This window comes from Eufriesea mexicana, unplaced genomic scaffold (assembly GCF_001483705.2).
Source record: "Eufriesea mexicana isolate 0111107269 unplaced genomic scaffold, ASM148370v2 scaffold1312, whole genome shotgun sequence".
NCBI lineage: Eukaryota > Metazoa > Arthropoda > Insecta > Hymenoptera > Apidae > Eufriesea > Eufriesea mexicana.
Window position 1 is genome coordinate 1140666 of NW_016909446.1, and position 24093 is coordinate 1164758.

The 24093-nt window shown below is 46.1% G+C and overlaps 1 protein-coding gene across 1 annotated transcript in view; it reads right to left on the minus strand.

Annotated features, from left to right (window-relative positions):
* Positions 1-21251, minus strand: part of LOC108547898 (mucin-19) — a 257441-nt gene extending 236190 nt beyond the window's left edge. The window contains exon 1 of the mRNA XM_017900607.1: positions 21104-21251. Coding sequence (XP_017756096.1) covers positions 21104-21251 — 148 coding nt within the window. The remainder of the gene's footprint in view (positions 1-21103) is intronic.
* Between the last annotated feature and the right edge of the window lie 2842 nt (positions 21252-24093).

Sequence of the window (24093 nt, forward strand, 5' to 3'; positions counted from 1 at the left end):
CTTCGAGAGCTTCTACGAGAGACCTGTTCTTGCAGCGATGTAATCGGTCCGCTGTGTTCGGTAAATTGGATTCGATGATAGAGGTCTTCCTGCATTGTGCGCTCGTTCAACCTCTGCGCTCGCGTGCTCCACACGAATTGCTTCGAGTTAACTCCGACTAATTCCGTGGGCGGTGTTTGACGCGTGCTTTCGATCCACGGACGAGCAATTCGAACTTGAGAAGACCGGAGAAGCTATTCGCGAGGTGGTGCACAGCGAATGCGAAAAAAAGTGTGCCTTTTAGAAAATTATCGAGATCTTCCAGTACAGAGGACCTGATTGGATCGACGCCTTTGGACGTAGATGACTATCTACGAATCTGGGCACCCCAGGACATGGAAATTGGATTAGAACCAATCCAATGGATGGTCATTCACTTTTTCCTGACCAAATGATTTCAAATTTTTGACACGCGCACAGCGTAAAAATTTAACTCGAAACTTAGCTTCGACTCGTTCAGACCTGCGCAAAAGTCCACTTGTACCTGCATCGATTGCAAGTGTTACTTGGCAGTTTAATTTAAAACCTTGCCACGTCTCGAATGCAGTCTATTATCTACTACTTGTAATAGAGCAGTAGACACTAACGCAGCTAATGTCACAGGTATGTGAAATCGCAGTCAGAAACGACTATCCGCCTACGCAAATGTGACAGTGGCGTCGAAACCAGGGTGTTCACTTCCAGTCTTCAAGGTGTAACGTTACACCTACTTTCTCGGTAACGCGAAATAGCAACGAGGCGCGACTACCTCTAGATCTAAGCACGAAGATAACGAGACTGCTTGTTTATTTAAAGTAGGAACGGTAATGCGTGGTAAAGATAACGACGTTAGCGTCTACGCCATTGTCGCGCGTCTATCGTAGGTGGCGCGCGAGTGGACCGTATCGAGATCGAACTGCTGTGACATTAGGTGCCATTATCCGTACGGCTACCACGTTATTTCGACCGACGAGGCAATTCGATACTATTTCCCCGATTATTCTCGCGCCGATAAGTAGCACTCTGTGCTCGAGTTCGTTACGACTCAATTATCCGTTGTCCAAAAGTACGCGTGGAATGCGCGGGGAAAAAATTGAGCGTTCCATTGAGAGGAGAAAAAATGGAATGGAATTACAGGATGGAGAATCGGATGAAAGAGGCTGCTCGGCGTTCCATTTACGCGGCAAAAATGGAACATTCCGAGCGGAGAAAAAGATCGAAGCAAATTATAGGATAGAAATTTGGGCAAAAAACTGATCAACATTTCATTCGTGCGACAAAAAGCTGGTATCACGCACGAGCAACATTCCTTTTAAAACGACGCGGAAGTTGTTTCACGCGTGAATAAAGAAACTCAGGTAACCGGTGCTGACGCCACTGTCGTAATGTGAATTCCAATGGTCGCGATTATGAAGAGCGTGGTACCTGCTTGGTAAGGACAACGCGTTACACGTCACCTGATGCAAATCACGCTTTATCCTTCGCTGCACTTAGTCTCGTCTTCCCCGATCGCTATTTCTACGAAACCTCTCGCCGTTAATAATAAAATCGCTACGGGGACTGCAACGGACCGTGAAACCGTAAAATCGATCGGAACGAAACGGCAGAAATGGAAATTCGTTTCACCTGGTTTCCAATGAAACGTCGAGACGAAATTTTTGGACCTAAAATAGATAGATCGCGATTAATAAAGTTAACGATCCCTGATACTATCGTTGATCAGCCGTGAAAGCGGATTTTCCTTCGTTAGTCGCGTCTAATCGCGCTTAAAATCGATTGCATTTATCGCAAACACGCTTACGCGATGAACAAAGAAATTCATATACCGTTCGAATAACGCTGGTAGGCAGGAAGATGTACTCGATGACTAATGATCGCCACCGTCGTGACTACCAAGACAAAATGTTAATACACAAATGGCGTTCATTTGCACGGAGGAACCTAACGAGCGATTTTTGTGCCGATGTAGTATGTACCAACGGGACAAAGGACTGCGTGGGTTACAAGGGTGGTGAGGGATTGCACTCACGAGAAGAAACAGCAATTTGGGACTCCCCACGTCGCATCTGCGCTTAACATCGCCATTTCGTGTTCTCCCGGGCCGAGCTATAAATCAAGCAAGACCGCAGTTCCGGGGCAAATGCGTTCCTCTACACGCTTCCAGGTCGGCTTCGAATTAAATGCAATTCGAATTTTGATTATCGTAATCATTTATCGCGATGGAACTCGGCGAAGAAACGAGAGGCGGAAGGCGAAACGGGGAGAAGGGAAGAGGAGAGGAGAGAGCGGTCGAGTAGGGAAGAAACGACGAAAGAAGGGTGCATCGGAGCCGTGCGACCGTTAAGCAATCACGTTACTCAAAAACAAACATCGAACCATTTTCCATGCCGCGGTATCGACAAAGAGTCGAGGCTATTCATCGAACTCGAGGCAACGGAGGAACAAGCGCGGATAAGCGCGGCATATGCGTAGATGATCAATCTCGAGCATAGGGCAAGAAACGGTGGAGAAGCAGGCCCCCAGAGCTTGCTAGACTAGTCTAACGAGATGTTATCCTCCTTTCCTAGCATTTTCTACCGTCCTCCTCTCGCGATCGCGTCTACTCTCCCTCTTCATCCTAAGCCGGCCGTATTTTTTTCTTCCCGTTTCCTCTGCTTCTTGTTTCACCGTCCTCCACGAGGATCCAGGGCCCCGGGGCCTTCTCTTTCTCCGCTCCCTCGCTTATATCTCTCTCCGCGGTCGTTCGATCTCGATCCTTTCGGCCAAGCGACCAACTACACGCTCCAGATCACGGCAGCTCGATATCGGCAGCAAACGAGAACGCGCGGCAAAGAAGAAACTGATACCGCGAGTAAAACGAACGTACGGCCGTACGTTTAATGAATGTAATCAAACGGAACGCCCACGAAAAGGTTCACCGTTTTCTTCCTCCTTTTCTCCCTCGTTTTCTTCCTCCTTTTCTTCCTCCTTTTCTTTCTGCTCCCATCCCGTTCCATGACGCCCCGCGTTCGTTCAGGTTCCCTCAGCGGTCGACAAAGACTGGTAGGCAGCGACACTTGGAGATCGGATCACGCGTTAAATCGTGAACCATTCGAGCGGTTCGATAAATCATCTCGAGAGATGGCCACTTTACGGGGACACCCTAATAATCGTGGTGGATACGGGCAAACATTTATAACCGGACGGAATTGATTCCGTGCCGAGGCGATATCGTGCGGGCATTTTTCAAATCGATTACGCGCACGCACAGGGGATGCACGCGGGCCATGACAGTGACGATTCGAGTGTTATTTGTCTTGGTATTCGGACGCCTCTTAAGACGTCAAACGCAATTACTTTTGATTGACTCGGGGACGCTCAGCCGACCCCCGGATGAAGGGAATTCCAATTAGAGAGGCGCATGGCCCTCGATGGAGATCTCCCGCCTGCGATTACGCTCACAAAAGAATAAGGTACACGAAGAGAACAGGTCGCGCATACGGGAAGCGTTGTCGAAGAAAAATATAACACGCGCCTGTATATAACGTATATAACCTCTGTAACGAGAATAAATTGAGCCGGGCCGTGAATAAACTCGTGGAATATGTATAGTGAGAAAAGGAATATTTTATTACCGGCTATCAATTTCGTATGCGCGTGAGATATACGAAGCATCCAGAGACACGTCGATCTTTTATTCTTTTCTCGTTTCTCGAGTCCTTACGTCGATTCCATTACGCACGAGCCCCAATCGAATACCGATCGAGTGTTTGGCTGTGATCGATAGCGTGAACGAAACGACACTGTTGATTGGCGGCACACGGCACGATGTAAGGCTCGAAAAGCCACTGCTCGCGATTATTCGAGCAACCAGACCCCCGGCGAGGTGGTGAATAACGATTCAACGCCCACCGACTCTCCGAGGAGCCAGCATCGAGATCGGACACCGGGGCACAGTCTGCTAGACGCCTAAACTTTACGACAACGTTCAATTTTATGACACGGACTGTCACAATTGGACTAGAAATCGACGCGTTACAAGACAGGAAAATGATTTCGGTTAATCGAATGATCGTTCTTAAAAATCTTCCCGGCCATCGGGGGCGAAAGTCGGCAGTGGTCGCACCACGGTACGATGCTTACGGGAATTATCGTCTGCCTCGTTCGAGATACCAAACGAACGTCGTATTTCAACCGACAATAATGAAATATTCAATTACGAAACGGCGAATCCGCAGAGATATGGGTTTCTCGGTGAGGCGTGTTGAATTGAAATTAAAAGCAATTGCGCCAGTGACTAGTAGGAAATAAAATCTAGCCAGAGGACGGAGTGGCAGAAGGCAAAGGCGGTACTGAATTATGGTCGAAGGAGAATTAATAAAATCCCTAGGGAATAGAAGTGCCGACATGAATTTCTTGGCGAAAGATGCATTTCAGGATTAGCCTGCGCGTATATCTAGCATCTCGACTCGCAGTTCCCGTGCCAGTCAGTTTCATAACAAGCGGGACAACAGGGGAAGTCCCACGTTGCTATCCGCGTAATCTGCCGGCAGCTTGCGGAATTTCCATTAACGTCTAGTTAAGAGATCGACGATCGTTGATGAGCGACAATAAACGACAAGCTAGAACGGAGAACAATGCGTGTACACGGGACAACGTATCGACCGACGACGAGGAGGAACGTACGATTGCGCCGACCACCGAGCAACCGGGCGTGCTTCGCTCCGATTTAATAAACCCGATACATTTCGCGATCCGTGTATACGCGTACACGTACGAGTAATTTCGCGTTTCTCCGTTTTATGGAAATAACCACCTTCGGCACGAGATACCAATCGCGTATCGTTCGAAACGGACTTGCGAAAGCGCGTCCACCTTTCAACATTCGTGGAAAAACCGATAAATTTTATGCTAATCGGGTAATGGTTGCAGCGTTCGACGCAATTGCGCGGAAACCTATTCGCGATCGTTCGAATGTCGAATTCGCTGAAGGAAATCGCAACCTTCGAATAGACCATCGAATACTCTATTATTCTATGCCGATCGTGTATCGAGGAACTAATCTTTTTCAAATTCCTTTCCTCGAAGCGTCCTTGGATACTTCTAGATCGGCCTTGGATTCGCACGAAATCCGAAATCCTCTGCGAATCCGTGCAAATCGCGCACGCGAGGTCGGACTACGCGTGGCGCATCCGAAACGAGCGAAGATTCCGCAAGGTGATCGGCCATGGCGGTCGAACCGAGAACGTTTAAAGGTATAAGCGGTTGTGCTTCGAACCCATTACCGACCATCGTCGCGTTGCGAGACTCGTGTTGTCGAGTCGCGAGACGAACAAAACGCAGACAACGAATAAATCAAAGATCGACCTCGATTCCTCGACGCACGGTACAAATGATCACGCGACCACGTGGGCACCGTGCACGAACCAACCGCCACCATTAGATTTCCATTAATGATTGCATTTAATAGACCCTTACGTAATTATGCACCGAGCCACCCACGCGCCGTCGCGAAGACTCCTCGAGCTCCCTTCGGCCTCTAGTTTCTCTCTTTTCTTTCCTACTCTTCCACGTCCTCTTCGCCTTTCGCCCCCGCTGCTGCCGCTGCTGCTGCCGCTTTATCCTTGCCCTTCATTTTTCCTCTCCTTTCATCCTCATTTTTCCAAGCCTTCTTGCTCTTCATTTTCCCCCCATAGCTCGCCTCTTCGCGGTCGTCCCTGCACCACAGCCCTATTTACAGTTCGTTTCCCGACCGGCAGGATGCACGCAAGTCCTCTCTCCCCCTCTCTCTCTCTCTCTCTCTCTCTCTCGCTCTCTCGTTGCTCGACACGACGACGGCCCCGAGAGACGAAGCAACGTTTCGTGCTGGCTCCGAGATCCGGCCAGCGTTCATTGATAAAACGACGGGGGCTTTCCTTTTGCCGGCGCGAATTAATTAAGACGATCGATGCGTCCCGACGACCGGCACCCTCGCGATATATAAGACCCCTTGCTTAAGCGTGCCGTCCTGCGTGCCTCTGTCCTCCGCTCTTATCTGGATCTTCGTGAAATGCGACGTGCGCGGTGTCCCCGGCGTCCGATGACCGATCGCGAGGATTTACGTGGTTCGTTAAATTAAATTACGCCGACTTGTCTCGGCGCGGGCTCGCCTATCGCCGATGGAAGAAGTTATATCCGCGCTAGCTCGGCTATCGCGTGCGTTTCGCGCTCGTAAGTCAACCTACAACCGGCACTTTGTCATTAAACCCGTCCGATGCGCCATTGGTCACCTTTTCCAAGAATTTTCCACGTTTCCTCGGAGCCGAGTTTCAAGAATGCGGGTAAAAAATCGCACGGTCGTTCGGCTGGCGATTCGAATGAAAATTTGTACTTTTGCGATGCTCACCGAGCATGCGAATTTCAATGGCGGACATGTCCTTGCGCCGATCGGAGCTAAGACCCGACGTGAATTTATCATAGGGAACGCGAATAGCTATCGTCAGCATTTTAAAGCGTCTCACGGTCAATAACTATCATCTGTCGGAAGGTTGGCAGAGCCCGGCAGGCATAAAACTTTCATGAATCCGCGATAGCTCAAGTTCTACGGCCGGCTCAAACGAGAGACTGGTTCAACTTACACGTTCGTGCAATTACTTTTAGCGTTATAACAGCTCCTATGATGACGCGTGTACAGCACACACAGGGGAGCCGCGGTCGACGTAAAAAGCTAGTTTCCTCGAGTAGCCGGGCAAAGCACGTTGGAAGTGTAGAGGTTGTAATACGCCGGCCTCGTAAAGCAGAAATTATTAAGTGGTTCGTAAAGACGGGACTCACCTTGCGGTTAACGTCCAAGAAACAAAACCTGTGTTTCTAGTCGGGTCTTAAATCGGAATAACTATTAACGCACGACTGCTAACGATTAGATGACCCGGTGTCGTAACTTTGCCCGAGAGCTTTTTCCAAAACCAATTTCGGAGAACATCCCGTTGACAACGTTTAATGAATATCAACACGCGCGGCTAATAGAAACGAGCGTAAATTGGATTTCCAAAGAGCGAGATCGTTCTTGGACCCCGTGAAACGGCTCGCACGTCGCGGGATTATTTAAAGGCCGATGATATTAGGTTAGTGGAGCAGTAGTTGGAAGATGGCAGAAAAAGCAAACTGCTGTAATTCGTTCCAGTTCTACTCGATCGTCAGACACTGCTGCATCATCGCCGTTTAACAAGGCGTCAATAGAGCAGTTCCATGGACTCCGTGGTAGACACTTGGGATTCCTCAACAACGATTTATCTTCGTCGCATCTATGGTAAACGGCGTGAAAATCGTCCGAAGAATGAAACCAAATGATTTTCGAAGGCACGCATCGTCGGTTCGTTTACATTTTCGATTCGTGCGTTTAAGCTTCCGATGTGTTTGTTTATATTACGCGATTCTAACCGAGCAAATCATCCGACGAAACGATGCCAGTGGAATTTAAAAACAGGATGTCGAGGACTGGAGAAACGCGCTAGGTTATGTCACGATATTCAAAGTGTGACAAGGTGCTCGACTAATTAATTTACAACGCAATCGACACGTTCTCCTTCGATTAATTCTCCACGTATCGTCATCGGGATTATCTATAAATTATTCCAATTCCGAAGCAATTAAAGGCGATCGTTTAAATCGGTTGTACTAAATATACCATAACCTATAAATATACCTAGAATCAATTTACGCGTAAGTCTGTAAACCGTTTTTAACGAACCAAGTCGAGACACTTGACATAATTAAATTACCCGCGGTTTTTCAATTAACCGTAACGATAATTTAGCTATTGGACGGAAATTCGCCAATTATTCTGTCGCTAAACATCGTCGTTGGCTGCAACGGTAAATAACGAAGAAACTGCAACGAAGACAGAAGTACCATAACCTCATTTCCCTTAAGCGTGACGAAGAGGCATGCGCAGATGTCGAAACGAAATATTTAATGACGGTGCTGCGTACGCGATGACACAATTACACGTACAATTAGCCGCAGCAGCGACGCGACGCTCGGCCATGTGGATGAACGTTCCAGTAGCAAAAATGTCCACGGAAAACGTTCCTAAACGACGGTTTCTCGCAAGCATAACCACCGGACCGTCGAAATAAGCGACGCAAGAAAAATTGCAGAAAAATGCTTCCATGAACAGGGTCGCAATACGAGAAGCTAGTACTACGCCTTTTTACCTCGTGAAATGATAATAAGCCGCTACACGACAGCGTTTTCGGCTTGCGTAAATGGCCATTGAGCGGCGTTTCAGCTCGCTTCCACGATCCTCGTAAATAGCACGTGCAACGAGCGCAATTTTCTCGCAGAGGAGAGCTTTCGGTTACTAAGCACGCAAGAACGACGTCGATTTAAGTTGAATTTAATCGAGGACCATCTCGTCGGATCTGTCCCTCCTTTTACGTAACGCGTATGGTACGCAACTGAACGATGTTTTTCGAGTAACTTTAGAACCGTATATCTCGGCAAAAGAAACAAAATTATACGAGAGTGTTATAGACCAAGATGGCGTTTCGTCGCGTACCGTAAGAAAGAACTCGATCTTCGAGTTCCAGTAGATGTCGAGGGTTTAAGATCTATTTTAAGAAGTTGCACCAACAGGTTGTTCATCGCACCGAGTGCACGAATTCTTGTCATAGAAGGAAAATCGCTTACCGACATCTTCATTAGAGGGCGGCAGTGCGCAACGCATCGCAATCGTTACGGTTTACGAGCATCAAGAAAATACGTTAATGCGGACTCACGCGCCTATAAACTCGCGGCTCGCTGATAGACGGCACAGCGAAGGCTTTCTCGCATCCCCGAACGATATCCTATAATTGCTCTTCTATCTCGCGGTCGTTAAACCATCGCGAGTTGTGAACGGCACTTACCGCCGCCATGCGACGATGGAAAACCACGGATAACCGCTATCTCCTCGTATAAACTATTTTCCTTTCCTCGCACAAGGAAAAATCGCGATTAGGTTCTACTTAAAAGCACGCTCTCCGCTCTTTCTCAAGCCTACGAGCCAGGGAATACAACCGAACAGGCGCTCACCGAAAATGTCCCCTCGACGACCGTTCTAAATTCCATCTTTTACGTTTCGCGAATTCCACGCTCTCGCCACGCGATTACACAGTCGTCTCATATTCGCATGAAACGCCAGCACCAATCCAAATACCTTGTCGCGTCACACCGCGCAGCGTAAAAGGAGCCTACATTCCAAGAAGACATTATCGTCTATAAAGCCCGAGGATGAACAGGTCCATGCCTCGGCATGGTGCGTGCGTAAGCTCGCGCGCTCACGCACACACGCGATCCTATTTGCGTAGCCGAACACGCGTCGGTCGCGATGGACAACGCTTATGAAGTTGACGCGATAAAATTGGCGACGGAAGACGGACGCGGTCGCGGGTTATCTGAAACGAGCGGCCACGGTGGACCGTGAGAGCTGCTCGGAGCAATCGGTTTAGACAAGTTCGAGCTTTTTGCTCGTCTGCCACGATCCGGTTGATGGATGGTCCCGAGCGCTGCAATAATATAGTCGCGTCCGGCACCAGCGGGCCCCAACGCTCGTAAGCACGAACGACCGTGGGTCCCTCCGCCACGGTGTCCGTACACGCGCGACGTCGATCGGCCGGGAGGAAAAGAAAATCCCACGTCGCCGGGGAAACGAGCGGAGAACGCGCAGCTGTTATCCCCCGTAATCCTGTTCGCTGCTGTGAAACTGCAGAAAAACCATGGAGAAAAATGGCGATCGGTGGATTACGAGCGCGCCGAGCCAGTCTCGATTTCAAGTTCGAGTTCGATCGCTGCTGGATTCTGAGAAACACGCCGGTGTCGCGGCGATTTTTCATCCGGCGTCCCTTGCAAACCTGTTTAGAGCCGCCGCGATTATAGCTATGTGTACCGCGGCTGTCGCACGACCATCCGCTCTGGGAAATTGCCGATATTCTGATTAAAACGGAGCGCAACACGCGGTACGGTGGCTATCACGCTGCGTGACCGAATGGAGAGACGCAGATAGCTGACTAAAAATTGGAGTACCACTCTTGCTGGAATTTCAGGAAGAATCGGATACGATCGGTAGCTGCTTTTCCAGGAAAAGTACCTGCGATGGGATACACGCGTATACCTTTGGAATGCGTAAGACACTGTAGGTTTTATGGCCGATTTCCACGACTGCGAAAAATGTCTTGAACACCACGAAATTGTCCGTCGAAGAAGGAACAGTTGTTTTTTTTAAATAATCGCATTGTACTCGAAGACAAAGAGTCGCTATCTTAGAGGAGCATCTGCTTCTTACGCTTTTCCCGTTACAACCACGTTTCTCAATTTTTCTCCAAGATGGCGCATAATATTAAGATAGCGTAATAAGTTTTACAATAATGCCGCGTTTGCGCATAAACCGCTAATTATTACATCACTAGGCAAAAACAGCTGTTACGATTACGACGTGCGAGTGAAGTTTAATTTCGAACGACGTTTCGTTTCGACGGTGTTTCCCTGCCATTTTCCCGCCCGCCATACTTAATTGCACGTCGAAAATAAACGATGCAGTCGCTCGAGGAATGTCCCATACAGAAGCAAAACTTGCGGCGGATGATATATGTTTACGAAGTGAAACTCCTAGATTCCCATTGCTCTTTAAATCTCGTTCAATAAATTTTCCAAGAAGAACGGAGAGCCCGCGAACATTTAAATAAATCACCAAATGCCTGAAAGCCATCGCTGCAGGCGTTCTATTATAGATATACTTTATACCGCAATATATTACAATTAACGCTGCCAAAAAATCTCGGTAAACCTTACGCCCGTTACCGTTTCCTACTTCGTTTCTAACGTTTCGAAGATATACGAGTTACACAAATCTGGATTTGATCGCACAAATAATCGTAAATCCTCCGATCTCCACGAAAATACACGACAATTCCAAGTAGCATGCTATCGCGGTAAGAAGAATTCGGGTATATTAAATAATAACAGGATCCGCTGCAATCATCGGGAACTTGATTATGGGAAAACATACAAAACGTATAAAACGCATTTATATTTAATAAATAAAAGATCTGCCGAGATACCACTTACCACTGTTCAAACTGGTATCGAATCAATTACGAATGGAAGTACTATTTACTGTCATCGTCGAGCAAAAAGTACGACCATAAATATGGATTTCGCTTGATATTAAAATCCAAAATATAATAGACCACAGACTAATATGACCATAAAATTCGACGACTCCGTAAAAGTCGAGGTATGACTTACATTATGCCATTCTTCGTTGTAAATTCGCCGTGCTATTAAAATTTCTAACGAATTCACGGGGAGCGGCGAGATCGAAGTATCCCTCGAGTATCTTCATGGGGGAAAAAGGCCAGAGAAAAATCTATCACCTGACCGAACGTTTATTCGGAAAATAAAGCATCCACGAGGGGATAGCCAGGCTCGGTCTGGCTATCTCGACTGACCGAGCTGGTTGGTGTAATCATCGGAACCCCCCATATACCAGCAACCACCTTCAACAGCAGGACATAACAAGAGGTGAGCCAACCAAGGGGGGAATACCATGTAAGAGACTTTAATGCTTCGTATCACGAGAAAGAGAGATCGTACGCGTGTATGCAGCAGGGTATTTACGGACTGAGCGTTATCGCTCGAATTTGAGGGGTTGTCACGATGAAGGCAGACCCTGAGATAAAGAATAACGACGCACCATGTAATTAGATGCGACGAAAAATTACGGTAACGAGAACTCGGTTAGCCTCTACCGACCAAAAAATGATAGACAGGAGAGTTTTACGCTAATTCCCATTACGATATTTCATCTTTCGTTGCGCTACTAAGAAGGATTCACCCGAGACGTAATAGAATAGGGATAAGCCTCGGGAGACTTCAACGCGCGCACAAGCGGCATCGACCGCGGACCCGAGAAAATAAGTAACTCGCGAATTAATAGACTAATTTTTCCGACATTTATATCCCTTCTAGCGTCCTACCGTGGATAAATTTCGTTTAAATCCACTTTCTTTTCTTTAGCAGACGCCTATCGCTCGCAGTCACGCTACGAGCATCATCGTGCGAATTCACGAGGACCATGCAGCGGTGACCAAAGTGTCCGAGGAAAAAAAGGAAGAAGGGAAGAGGAAGAGATTTTACACGGTACACCGGATCCCGACAGAGGCGATTCCTCACCGTTGTCCAGCTTCGTAATGATGGATAATGACACAGGATGCGAGTGACCGGTATAAACCTGCGCGTATTCAACAAGAGGACCACGAAGACGGTAACTCGTATCATATAAAATGGCGAACGAGACAGAAAGAAAAAGAGAGAAGGAGAGTGGCATCCGTTTACCACCGAGATTCCGCTTCACCTGTGCAGCTTATACGCCTCGTGTACTCGGCTACGCACGCTGTGTTACACAGCGAACGTTGAATTCAAACCGTTCCTCTCCCTGTCCCGAACATCCAACACAGATCCCCTAAGGAGGGCTCAATCTTTACAACGTGGCATGACACAGTCTCATGGGGCCTGTTTACGTCCGTAAAAGTTCAGCCTTTTAACTAGCCAGGAACCTAGCCCCGAGATCTTCCACTGCCTTCGAGAGCTGAACTTCGATCCGAGGTTCTCTTCGGATGACATTTTACGTGCTAACGTGTTATTTTATTAACGATAAATTCGACCGAAATCGCACCGACTCGTGGCTTAAATTTCAAAGAACTACGACTCCTCGAAACGGAGATCCGTTTAATTCGCTACGCGAGTTCGACCTTATCCGCGACAAGATTCGGGCGAAACATAAACAACTAGAAATTGCACGAAACGCGAAACGTGGAAGATTCATCGAGCAATATTAAACGCACCGGTAAAAATCGTAATTGTTCCATCAATTCTCCCATTTAAAAATCGATTCGACAACACAGCGACGCGATGGGGAGAAGGTTAGAACACGTTTCTCCTCCTTAAGCGTCCGAACACGTCGAGTCAACGTTTAGCCGCGCATGTTCGTGATATCGGCGATCTTTGTTTTATTCTTAATCAACGCGCCGCGCGATCGTTTCTGGCAAGCAAGCGTGTCGGTGATTTGCCTGTAGCTTCCACGTCCGTACCGTGTCAGTGAACACGAATCGCGGGTAATTGTAGCGTTTTAGTACCTGGTGCGCTCCCTCATCGGTTTAATAAATAGAAAGGCCTTGATGCCTGTATGGGCCTTAACGTTGCGACCGGTTATTACCGCGGTGTTTATTATTTTTACTCTTAATTACGACGACGCGAGTCGATGAAGAAGTTCTCCGTCACCCGGAGATAAGCTAATCGCGATGCATCCTCCGCGCGTAGGTACGTGGACGTTGAACCGGGCATAATGGAACGCAGGTGCAGACAATGGGTGTAGCGTTACGGAAAGCGTACCAGCTCGATCAATGCGTTTTATCAACGGCATTCGATCCTTTCCATTACCCGATTCGACTTTTACGTCTATCAGTTTATCGACCGCAAAAACTAGGCATGGATGGCGGTCGTCGCGCGGAACTACAAACCGCGCTGCCGAATGGAGAAAATCCGCTCTGCCAGCTTGTCCTTTGGAATGCTATCTTTCGTATCTGACGTCATGGTATCGCGTGTATCGCAACGTATAACCTAATTCCATTTTACGATAACTAGAGTTCCATTCGTGGCTGAGGGAATTTGCAATTTTACGACATATTTAGGAAATACGAGATCTTCGAGTTTCGAATGAGAATTTAGCCTCTTTGAATTAAAAGTAACGGAGAAAGATTATCGGATGAAATACGCGTCTTCCGTTCCTAACTTAGTGCAGAGTACCAACTCGCGAACCTGCTATGTATATCGTACTATTGCAGGACGTCTACCCTACACACCCATTTCATCCCGAGTATCCAACTGTACAAGTCTAACCAGCGTTTACATTCACCTGTGCACACTCTTGGACTCGCAGCGCCGGTCGATAATCGTCATTTTGCCTGACTACCATTTTAATTGCCGCCACTGCCATTTGTGCAAATCTCGTCTCTTTTAATCCAGCTGCTACCCATTTACTGCAACGACCGTAATCACAAACTCGGAGCAGCGAGCACGTAAACGAGCACGCATCATGATATACTGTTTCATTCGATACGACTGCGGCCATTCGTGCCTCGTATTTATTCCTTTGAAGACATAATCCGAGAATTACCGACCTCTGGAAAGAGCTATAAATACAAATATTACAGAAACCACGAAAACCACGCGTCTGTTCTTAGTAACGAAACAATGCTACGCGACAGGGGCAGAATTTCTGGAACCAAGACTTCCAGCCCGATATACGATCGAAATAATTATAAAATTACGCAGCCACCAACGCCCCGTACTTTTATATTTATTTCCCGCTGTATCAGATATCATCTCGACCAACCGCTAGCATAATATGCCATTATGCGGAGTATAGGCTCCACACCCTCTCCTGTACGAGTACGGGCACGTTGTACCCGCGTTCACGTTCACCTGTACCCACACAAGCACGCACACCAGTCGCCGGTACCACCTGATAATCGTCATTTTGCTTCTCAGGTACCATTTTTCTAAACCGCCCCACGAACCGCTTCGAGAGTTTCTGCCATTAAAATTTATTTCCCACTGATCGCGGCGGTACTTCAGAAATAGCAAACGAAGGGGAAAGAAAAAAGAAAAGACAGGAAACCCTTTCCACCGTCGATTTAACGAATCCACGCACTCCACGTTCGTCCCCGGGTAACGATGCACGCGTCTCTCCAGCCGGAGAAGCTATGACGGCGAAACGTTGGCAGTGTTCGCGCTAGCGCCATTGTACTGTCAGCGCTAGCAAAATCTCGAACAGCCCGGCAGCCGCTGCAGGAGGTATCAGAACGTCAAAACGACGCGAGAAAAACCGCATTCCGCGGCCACGGAACCATACAATGAAGCGAAAAATATCGCCGTGGACGATAATTACTGTCCCGCGGTAGCGATTTATTGCCAGACGATACCGAGAGGCGCGGAACCAACGCCTTTTTCTCGCCAACGTTCTCTCCCATCCACCTTTCTCACCGTCTGTTTACCAATTATACACCCGGCTGTATTTTTCCCTTTCGCCCCCTTGAAACACAGTTATTTCCGCGCGTTTGCTCACGATCCAGCAATCTTGCTGTGGGTCTAGTTTTGGCAGCTGTGATTTGCTCCGTGTCAATGGTCTTCGAATTTCTATCACTAAGTGAACGTCGAGGTGACTATGCACGATTTCCTTCCTACCATCTTCATTCACATTTTCCAAATTTAATTCACCTCAATAGTCTGTACCCCAGATAGAGCAAGAAGAGCTTCCCATGACAGTCGCGAATAAAGTGAAGTAAAGCAGAGGGCATCGATTCTTGTCACGAAGGCGTCCAAACGACCGGGCAATAAAGCGATCTTAACTATTCATTGTTCTGCATAATAACAGGAGCGAAACGGCCATCCCAGGCGTAACGAGCGGACTTATGCGCCGTCGAGAAGAATGCGGAGCCATATCTGTTCGGCAAGAAGTTAAGCGGGTTAATGTCCCTAATCGCGGATCGGTGGCAAAATTGCACCCTTCGAATCGCGAACGAGCGGACGATCGTATTTTGCTCGGCTCGTAAAACACGGGCGAAAAAATGGCAGGGTCTCGTGCAGAAAATGGTAATACGCGAGAAAACGCGATGACTCGGCTCGTTATTAAAACACACCGCGAACCGCAGCTTTTTTTCGCCAACCCGAGTTCGCACTTCGTTTCGTATAACGTCATATGCAAACTATCCTATCTATAGAACACCATGGATAGGAAAATGATAACGACTATGCCTGCTCGATGTAGGGTCATTCCGCAAGAGGTGCATCGTGTTTATAGGACATAACTTTAAATTAATAAATTTAATCAAAAGTGCACCTTTCTTTTGGACTTGGATGCAGCTTGAAATAAGGAGAGACAGGATGCTTCGTTTAATCATTTTTCCTAGACAAAATTTTTCTTACTGATAATCTTCTTTGGTATTGCATATGCAACGATGTAAGCTGCACACTTTATATTTACGTAATTAGAAATTAGATGACAGTGATCTGCCAGTATCTCGATATTTACGATACAATAAGTACATCTCTGTCTAAATGATCCCATATTTCGAATTCACATGCGAGATCGAGTATAGAATCGACAGTATCGTCATAAATAATTAACGAAACAATTTTAAATTCGAAATCTATTCTCGTTTCCAATGACACCGAGTATTTCCGATCAAGTGGTAACCGATCCTCTTCTGATTCTAATTACCATCACGGTCATCCTTGTGGATATTTTGCGAAATGCATTTCAATAAAATATCGCGAAGGAAATGTGGTAACCACCGGCGCTATTCCGCGCGGATAATTGGCGAAATTTCAATTCCGTGTATACGGCGAAATAATTGGAGCAATAAAATGAGGGAAAAAAGCGAATAATGCGGGAGAACTGGTTTGCTGTCCAACTTTCAATGGCAAGTATGCATGATTTATCGCAACTTCGTTTAAATCTCGTTTGGTCCGTGTCGGTGTAAGCAACACAAACATTGGAAGAGGAAGAGGGGGGTCAAAGCTGTCCATAGCCATATAGGCGAAACCTTGAAATCCTTGCATCGCATTACACGACCATACACGTAATACGTAGAAGGCAATACGCAACACTTTAAGGAACACGCCGCGACCGTGACAACTATTATCCTTAAGATTGCGCGTGCACCGGTTCGTTGAAACTAGCAAATAATTATTGGATTCTTTAACGAGATCGTGTTACCACGAGATGATACATGCAACCGTGCAGGGTCGCGGTTGAAATTAAATTTCTTCCTCTATCTGTTGCAGAATCGTTTCTATTCTACGTGCCTGTTAGTGTACTTTCGCGAAATTTTAAAAATACGACGACTATTTAAATTAATTTACTCTAACGATATTAAATTGCGGTATTAATGTTTAACATCGTTGCAATATTTCCATCTACTTTTATACGAATTATGCATATAAATGAAATATAAATTGTAATATTATCGTAATATTAATAACACTTTTATGAGATTCGAAGAACAATAACCGATGTTATATGTTATATTCCAGCAAAATTGTATTACAGTATTAATACCCGATAATTATCGGTTATGAAACCTCGTGCAGAACGATAAATCACATTTACTTTGTAACACCGTGTACTGGCGAATTAGAAGAATCATCCGACTCGTTGGGGTTAATCTTAATTAAATCTCTCCCGATCTCACCTAACATTGCGTGTACATTAATCTTCGGAGCTTCCTAGAGACTAACACGAAACCTGCTCTTTTATCCTATTTGCCTTCCCGCGTGTAACTAGCTACACATACGGTGAAAATAGATAAGAAGTCCGCTCACGATCTTGTACGCAGATTCTCTTATCAAAACGCACAGAACGTTCCTATGCACCGTGCTGCATGGCGCTTCCTTCGAGCATCTTTTATTTTATTTCCTATGCTCCTGCGGACGCTTACATCCGTCAGATAAGATTTCGAAATAGCGAACGCAGTTCTCGAAAAACGTAACCAACTCTGATTCCAAAAAACCAGGCACATAATTACTAAAAGCTCGTCCAGTTCACGAAATTGTTACCTTCTCGAAAATACCAGGAAATGAAGGAATATCACCTTCATATTACACGCGTTGTATGTTACACCTAACGTTGATTGGCGCCAACGTTTCACGTTACGGCGTAACGAGTTCCAACAAAGAAGAAACAACACGGATAAGCAAAAAGAGAATTAATTGTAACGTAGCAGACAACTGTCACGAAAGAGGAAGAAAGCAATCGCGCGTTACTATCGTCGACCTAAAGTGCCGGGTGATTTATTAACGAACTCGTTCCGAACCGTAAATAACGCTAACGAATCGTAAATGCTATATCGTTAAACAAACGCTCGGAGCGCATCATGCTCGGTATGGCTAACCGTTGGCAGGATTCGTACAATTCCGAGCTGTTAACAACAGCCTCAACACGTACATCGGGGCACCATTCGTACCAAGGTTGAAAAAGAACTCTACGTCGGCAGCACGTTTACGTTTAGTGCATGCATATGCATCAGGTGTGCCAGACACTGTCGCACGTACTGAAATAACTCGCGACGTTTGATTCGCTTATCCAGCGAAAATCGCTGCTACGTTTCATTAATAGCGAGTCAATTAGATAAAGACCGGTATGCAAAACGGCCTGACTTATCTCGGGTATAAATTACCTTCGCGATACCGCGAATTATTCTCTTCTAATTAGCCATTTCGGTTGCAAGATATCCGCTTTCGGACGAAACGGACAGGTAATCCCTGACATTTTTACACGAAATAATTAGCACCGCGTGCAGAAGGTAACACGTCGTCTCGATCGATGATACAGAGAAATTGCAACGACAGAGGACGGATACACGCGTAGCTTTGGCTTATTAAATTAGAAAAAGTCCGATTGTTCGCGATCACTCGGTTAGAATGTCTCTGAATCAATTTCGTTCTACCACGGTTTCCACACGTCCACGTTGCACCATATCCTGTATTGTTTCACACCGGCAGCACACCGGTGTGTACACGAAGATCCTTAAGAGGAGAATTTTGACTCTAATTGTCGTTTGGCTAGCCGATCGGGCAACTCGTACACGTCCGACCCCGGCACGACGTCAAATTCTATTTAACCGTACGTATAGCGATAGAAAGCGCGATCACGCAGGTAATTTGCACGCGCAGTTAGACGCTCCTCTGAGAGTTCGTCGAGTTGGCACACGACACCTCCCTCGACACGCACAGAAACGCATTTCCGCCTTTCTAGGCGAATGCAAATTCAACGAGCCCGATTAAGCCGATGGACGTGGTCCAACGGCGACGAGTTCTTTCCTGGCGTGGGAAATTTTTCTAGACCAGGTGAACGCGTTAGTCACCGTTCACCCTGTCCGTCATAGGGTCAGCTAACCGTTGCGTAATTAAATGCCACTTATATCGGCACGCGAAATCGTAAAAAGCTCGTACTTTAGGTATTTTAATCGAATTACCGATTACAAATATCATTGCTAAGGTCTCGTGAATATGTACAGCCTGTATTTCATCGGAACGCGATTCGACCATCTGTTATTACAGGTTTCGACGAGCAGATCTGAAAATTTGCGTAGATGGGAAATAACTGGGTAAAAGTGGAAAATAAAAATATAAATATTTACGAAGAGAGGAGTAGGTTTTGAGTTATTTTTAAACGAATTTAAATGTCGCGAGTTCGATAAGTAGTAATAAGGGGTACGGCTGAAATGGAATGAAAGCGTGATTGCAGAGTGACCAACGCGGAATGCACGCAATTATATTTGAGCAGCGAAACGACCAGACGGATTTCGCTAAGAATTATGTAATCCCAAGTTTTGCCACGGATGTTACCTCGACGTGAATTATCGAAACAGCGGGGACAATGCGATTCAACCAAGTTGCTCGTCAATCCAAGTGGAGAGGCAAGTCATCTTGCAAACTCGTTCCTCTTTTGCATTGAATTATGAGCAAAGAATTCATATAAATCGAGATTCATTCCGATATATCAAACCGCGAAGTACTTTTCTGATATCGTGAGTTGCATACTCAATGTCCCTTTTCTTTAACCTATCGTTGTGTCTCGCTGATTTATTCCGAATTCGCGATTTTTTACGATTCCATTCCGCGAAGTATTAATAGCATAAAACGATGAAAATTTGTAGATCGAATAAAATATTTTAAAATATTTTAAAACTCAACGATACGTTCATCCTCCTACTGGAAATTCACCTAGCCGCCATATTTGAATCGCCGCGTATGTAATAAAATTTAATATCAGAAATTTAGTTGGTTGGGGATAATAGATTATGGCTTCTAATAATGGCCTTGGGTATTTTCTAAGGTGCATGACAAATTCGTGACCGTTCTATGGCGCCATTTATAAAATAATAGCGTAGATTGTACACGGAGGCGTGTGAAAATATTCGACGCAGTCGCGATTTCACGCGAATTTCGACGACAAAGAAACCGAAGAAAAATTAAATTTCCCCGTGAAAAGTACGCGTGCGTTAGAGGATTACTTCGGAAAGGCACAAGGCCTTACCCGGCGAACGTATAATACTTTCACAGAAGCGTTAGAGCAAAGGTCATTCTTCCCCGGCAAATCCAAGACGAGTAACAAAGTTCAAGCATTCACCGTCATACTGTTGATTTCGAGAGAGTGCAATTGCCATGCGGCGAGCAGAAAACGTTTACAAATATTTATCTTCCCGTTTCACGGCGAAGACTTTCGAAACGTATGATTCAACATTGAAAAATAATAAATATAAGACCGAATGCATCCGTACGGTAATTAGAAAATGTTTATCTCGCGTGTAATTGCGGAAAGAGAAGAACAAATATACATACGTAGTATACAAAATAATACGTGCAATTAACGTTGCTAATAAATTTTTCGCAGTAAGGTCATCCTGCTCGAACAGGCATCGTGACACACATTGTGCAACGAGTATAAGCGACACTTTCGATAATTTAAATGAGCGGTGACATTCAATGCAAATCGTGATGTGTATAAAATCATCGCTAAGAGGATGTCGAGAAACTTTAGTTCCTCTTCGAACGACAACGCGAAGAAAAAAATCTGACCGTTGAAATTAAAAATAGTTCGAGCGTTCAAAATCGTGTAAATAACGCCGAAATGAAGAAAAAAAATCTTTTTTTTAATTTAAAAATTATTACGCATTAATATAAAAAAATTGTTAAATTACTTCCGTTAAATACGTTGTCTAAAAATATTTACCCCACGATTTAAACAAATATAATGTATATAGATATATTCGTCAACGTAAACGAGCAAAAGTTTATTAATATTAATTCTATACGAATGGAGAGGTTAGATTCGCGTATTATATATCGCGATATATATCGAAAATATCGAAAATATCGAAAATATCGAAATTGCGTCATTTAAAGAAAGCTACTTTTCTATTGACGTGAAAATATGCGTAGCCTCCTAAATTTCACGAGAACCGTTAATAATTAAAGAAAAAATTAAATATAAGGAGAAAAATAAATAAAATTGTCGCCTAACCTGTATGGACGCGATGTCGGGCGTTGGTCTCGGTTGCCGGAAGAAGGTCGTCGTACTCCAATGTCGTCACATCCTTCGTATGAACCAGCACAATCGCGGAGGTCACCAGCATCAACACCATCGTTACCGCCGATCGATTCACCGTCATTTTGATGGAGGAAATATGCGCTTACCCGCCACGAAAAATCCGTCGCGCGACACAGGACACGCCGTTCCATCACATTTTCGCGAACCGCGAGAATCGACGCTTCAAAAAGGATAGCTCGAAATTATCGAGCGCTCGAAGCGGCAAGTTCGAATGTCGGAATCGCGAACCGGACGCCAATCCTCGCATATTATTGAAAACGCGATGAATACAGTAACACGGGGACGAGACACGTTTATACAAGTCGAACGCGTTAGTTCGTTACGATTCGCGCATCTTTCCCGCGCATTCACCCCGATTCGGCGCAGAATTGACCCTCGGAGGGCGTCTGGTTCCTAGATGCGCAGATCGGACGAACTGTCATAATTACTGCGCACGAGACAGGACGCGTGCGAAACGAGTGCACCGTTCACGGATGAGAAACTCGAGGTCGGTGAAACTTCGGGAATCCTCTTCGTCCGGTCTCGTCCCCTCGATTCGTGTCACACGAAGGGCTGTCAGTCGACGGACATTACACACTCGTCGACTGTCACTCGCGGACACGTAATTGAATGCGGTCTACGGACGCGAAAATAAAAACAATTATGTGGGACCGCGCGTGCTACCTGTTTTAAAAGAAGTGTGCGCTTGCTGCACGAGTCCATGCTGCACTGCTAGGCAGCAGTCAGGTGTTTCAAGCAGCCGCCACACGACATCCACGCCATCTGTCGACCTATCACCGAACATTCGGTGTCGCGCGTAAACCACCGGCGCGCTTTTCACGCGCACGTTCCTTACGTCGTTCTCTCTGTGTCACGTGGCCACTTGACTTCATTCATGGAGACAGGTCCTTTTATACTACGATCGTGTGTGCGTAAGCATCACCTGGCTGTGTAGGTGTGCACCGTTCTCGACTCTTTTTCTTTTTTCCCTTACTATATACAGCTCGACCTGTGTACACGTAAAACGAGAATTAAATCGTTGCCTCGTTATCAACGCGTCGCTTTCGTGCCGAATAACGAGGCATTGTTGAAATTTCGTTTGTTTGATAAATCAATTCCAATGCATTGCAGGTTCTCTGATAAAAATGCACGCGGTGTAATAAACGCTTCTCCGAATCGTCGCAGCCAACCAAAACGTAATCGATTCGAGGAATACGGAATTTTAAAAACACGCGTAATCGAAAAATCGACACGTGTCCTATCTTCCTCTCGCTCGTTTCTCATTCCACGTACACTCGCGTTTCAACTCGAAAATCGTCTCTACGTTTATCCTTTATCGATCACCGTCACAAATACCTGCGAACACGTATCCTCCCTTTTATGATTACCAAACTCGAAACATAGCGTGCAAACGTTGCCCAACACCGACAAACCGTTCGCCGACCGCTTCTAAACAGTTTCCTGCACGAAGGCAGCCGCGATTCGTTCGTTACCTACATTTCCCTATCGGCGGCGATTTCTCACCGTCTCTCTCCATCCCTGGCCTTAGCAAGGTAAAATCGCGCGTCGCAGTCACGTAAGCGTGGCCTCTCCGCGAAGAGGACACGGATGCTTCGGTCTACCGGTATTTAATTAAGCCCGGTCGTTCGAGAAAAAAAGTCGTTGGTACAGGAAGCGATGGGTTTCGAGTACGCGAGCAGCGGACCGTAGTTCGAGCCCCGTTACGGGACAGATGCATTGGCGTAGTCTCGATCGATCGAGCATCGTCCTTCCCACTACCGATCTTCGCGCATCGCGGCGTCCCGACGCCGTTGCAGAATGCCGGTGCAACTTCTCGCCGGTATTCCGAGGGATCGCGAACCACGTCGACCTTAAAAATTATCGACACGAGACCCGAGAGTAATGGTCAGAGCAAAACACCGGCATTGTCTTTGTCGCGCGTTCCCCTTTTCCGCTTTATCTTGCTCTATCTGTCCACCGTTAAAGGCAAACGATCCGTGTTGTTTTTCACCCTGACAAGGAAACGAACGGTCGATGCACTTCCAATCGCAGGTCGATCGCGATACGTAATCTCTGGCCGCACGGAGGCGATTGCATCGAGTAATGCGCATGCCACGACGAGAGCCGAGCGGCAGAATTAGAATGAAGAAGGACACGGTTTCTATTGTCTCTGATAGCGTCGAGAGATGCCACGTTTTTTCGTGATTGTATAATGGGAAAGGAGATTTTATGTACTACTCGTTCTCTTCATGCGGAACTTTGAAAATATGTAGAACAAAACGAGGAAACGAAGGGTATGTTGATTTCACAGGTAGTTGAGTTTTCCGAAGTCTTAGGATACTGTAGGATATAGAAGATCGTAGAACCTGCCTTCCTCTTAATGAGCCACTGCTCGACCACTTTTCTCACGTATGAAGAATTCACAATACTTTATTGTTCGGTTCTTGAAGACGATAGTCTTAATAGTCGTTAGAACTTCGAGATATCTTCCGTTGCGATTGTAACTGATCACGATTGTTCAACTATTGCATTAACGTTTTTCTTTTTCTTTTTTTTTTTTTTTGTTTGCAGTGAGCAATTATTAATATTATCTTGCGTATAAGACGTACAAGACTCGAGGTTCGGGATAATTTTGAGGAGGTGGCCGAGAAGAAAGTCACGATGGATGCGTAATTTCAGTGTGATGTCTAAACACGGCGCTACGTACCAACGAAATTCTTCTATGCTTCTTCATTTTAGTCGCTTCTTTTTTCAAGCCTCGGGGGACATATTCTCACGAAATCCGGTTCTACTGGTTTGGGGTTAGATACGAAGGTGAAGTTTAACTGCAGTGGCCCGAGAAATCGCCACCTCTGTTGATTACTATACCGCAATGCACCGTGTAAGATTAGTTCGATTATTACGTAAAAGAATAGAGGCACGTG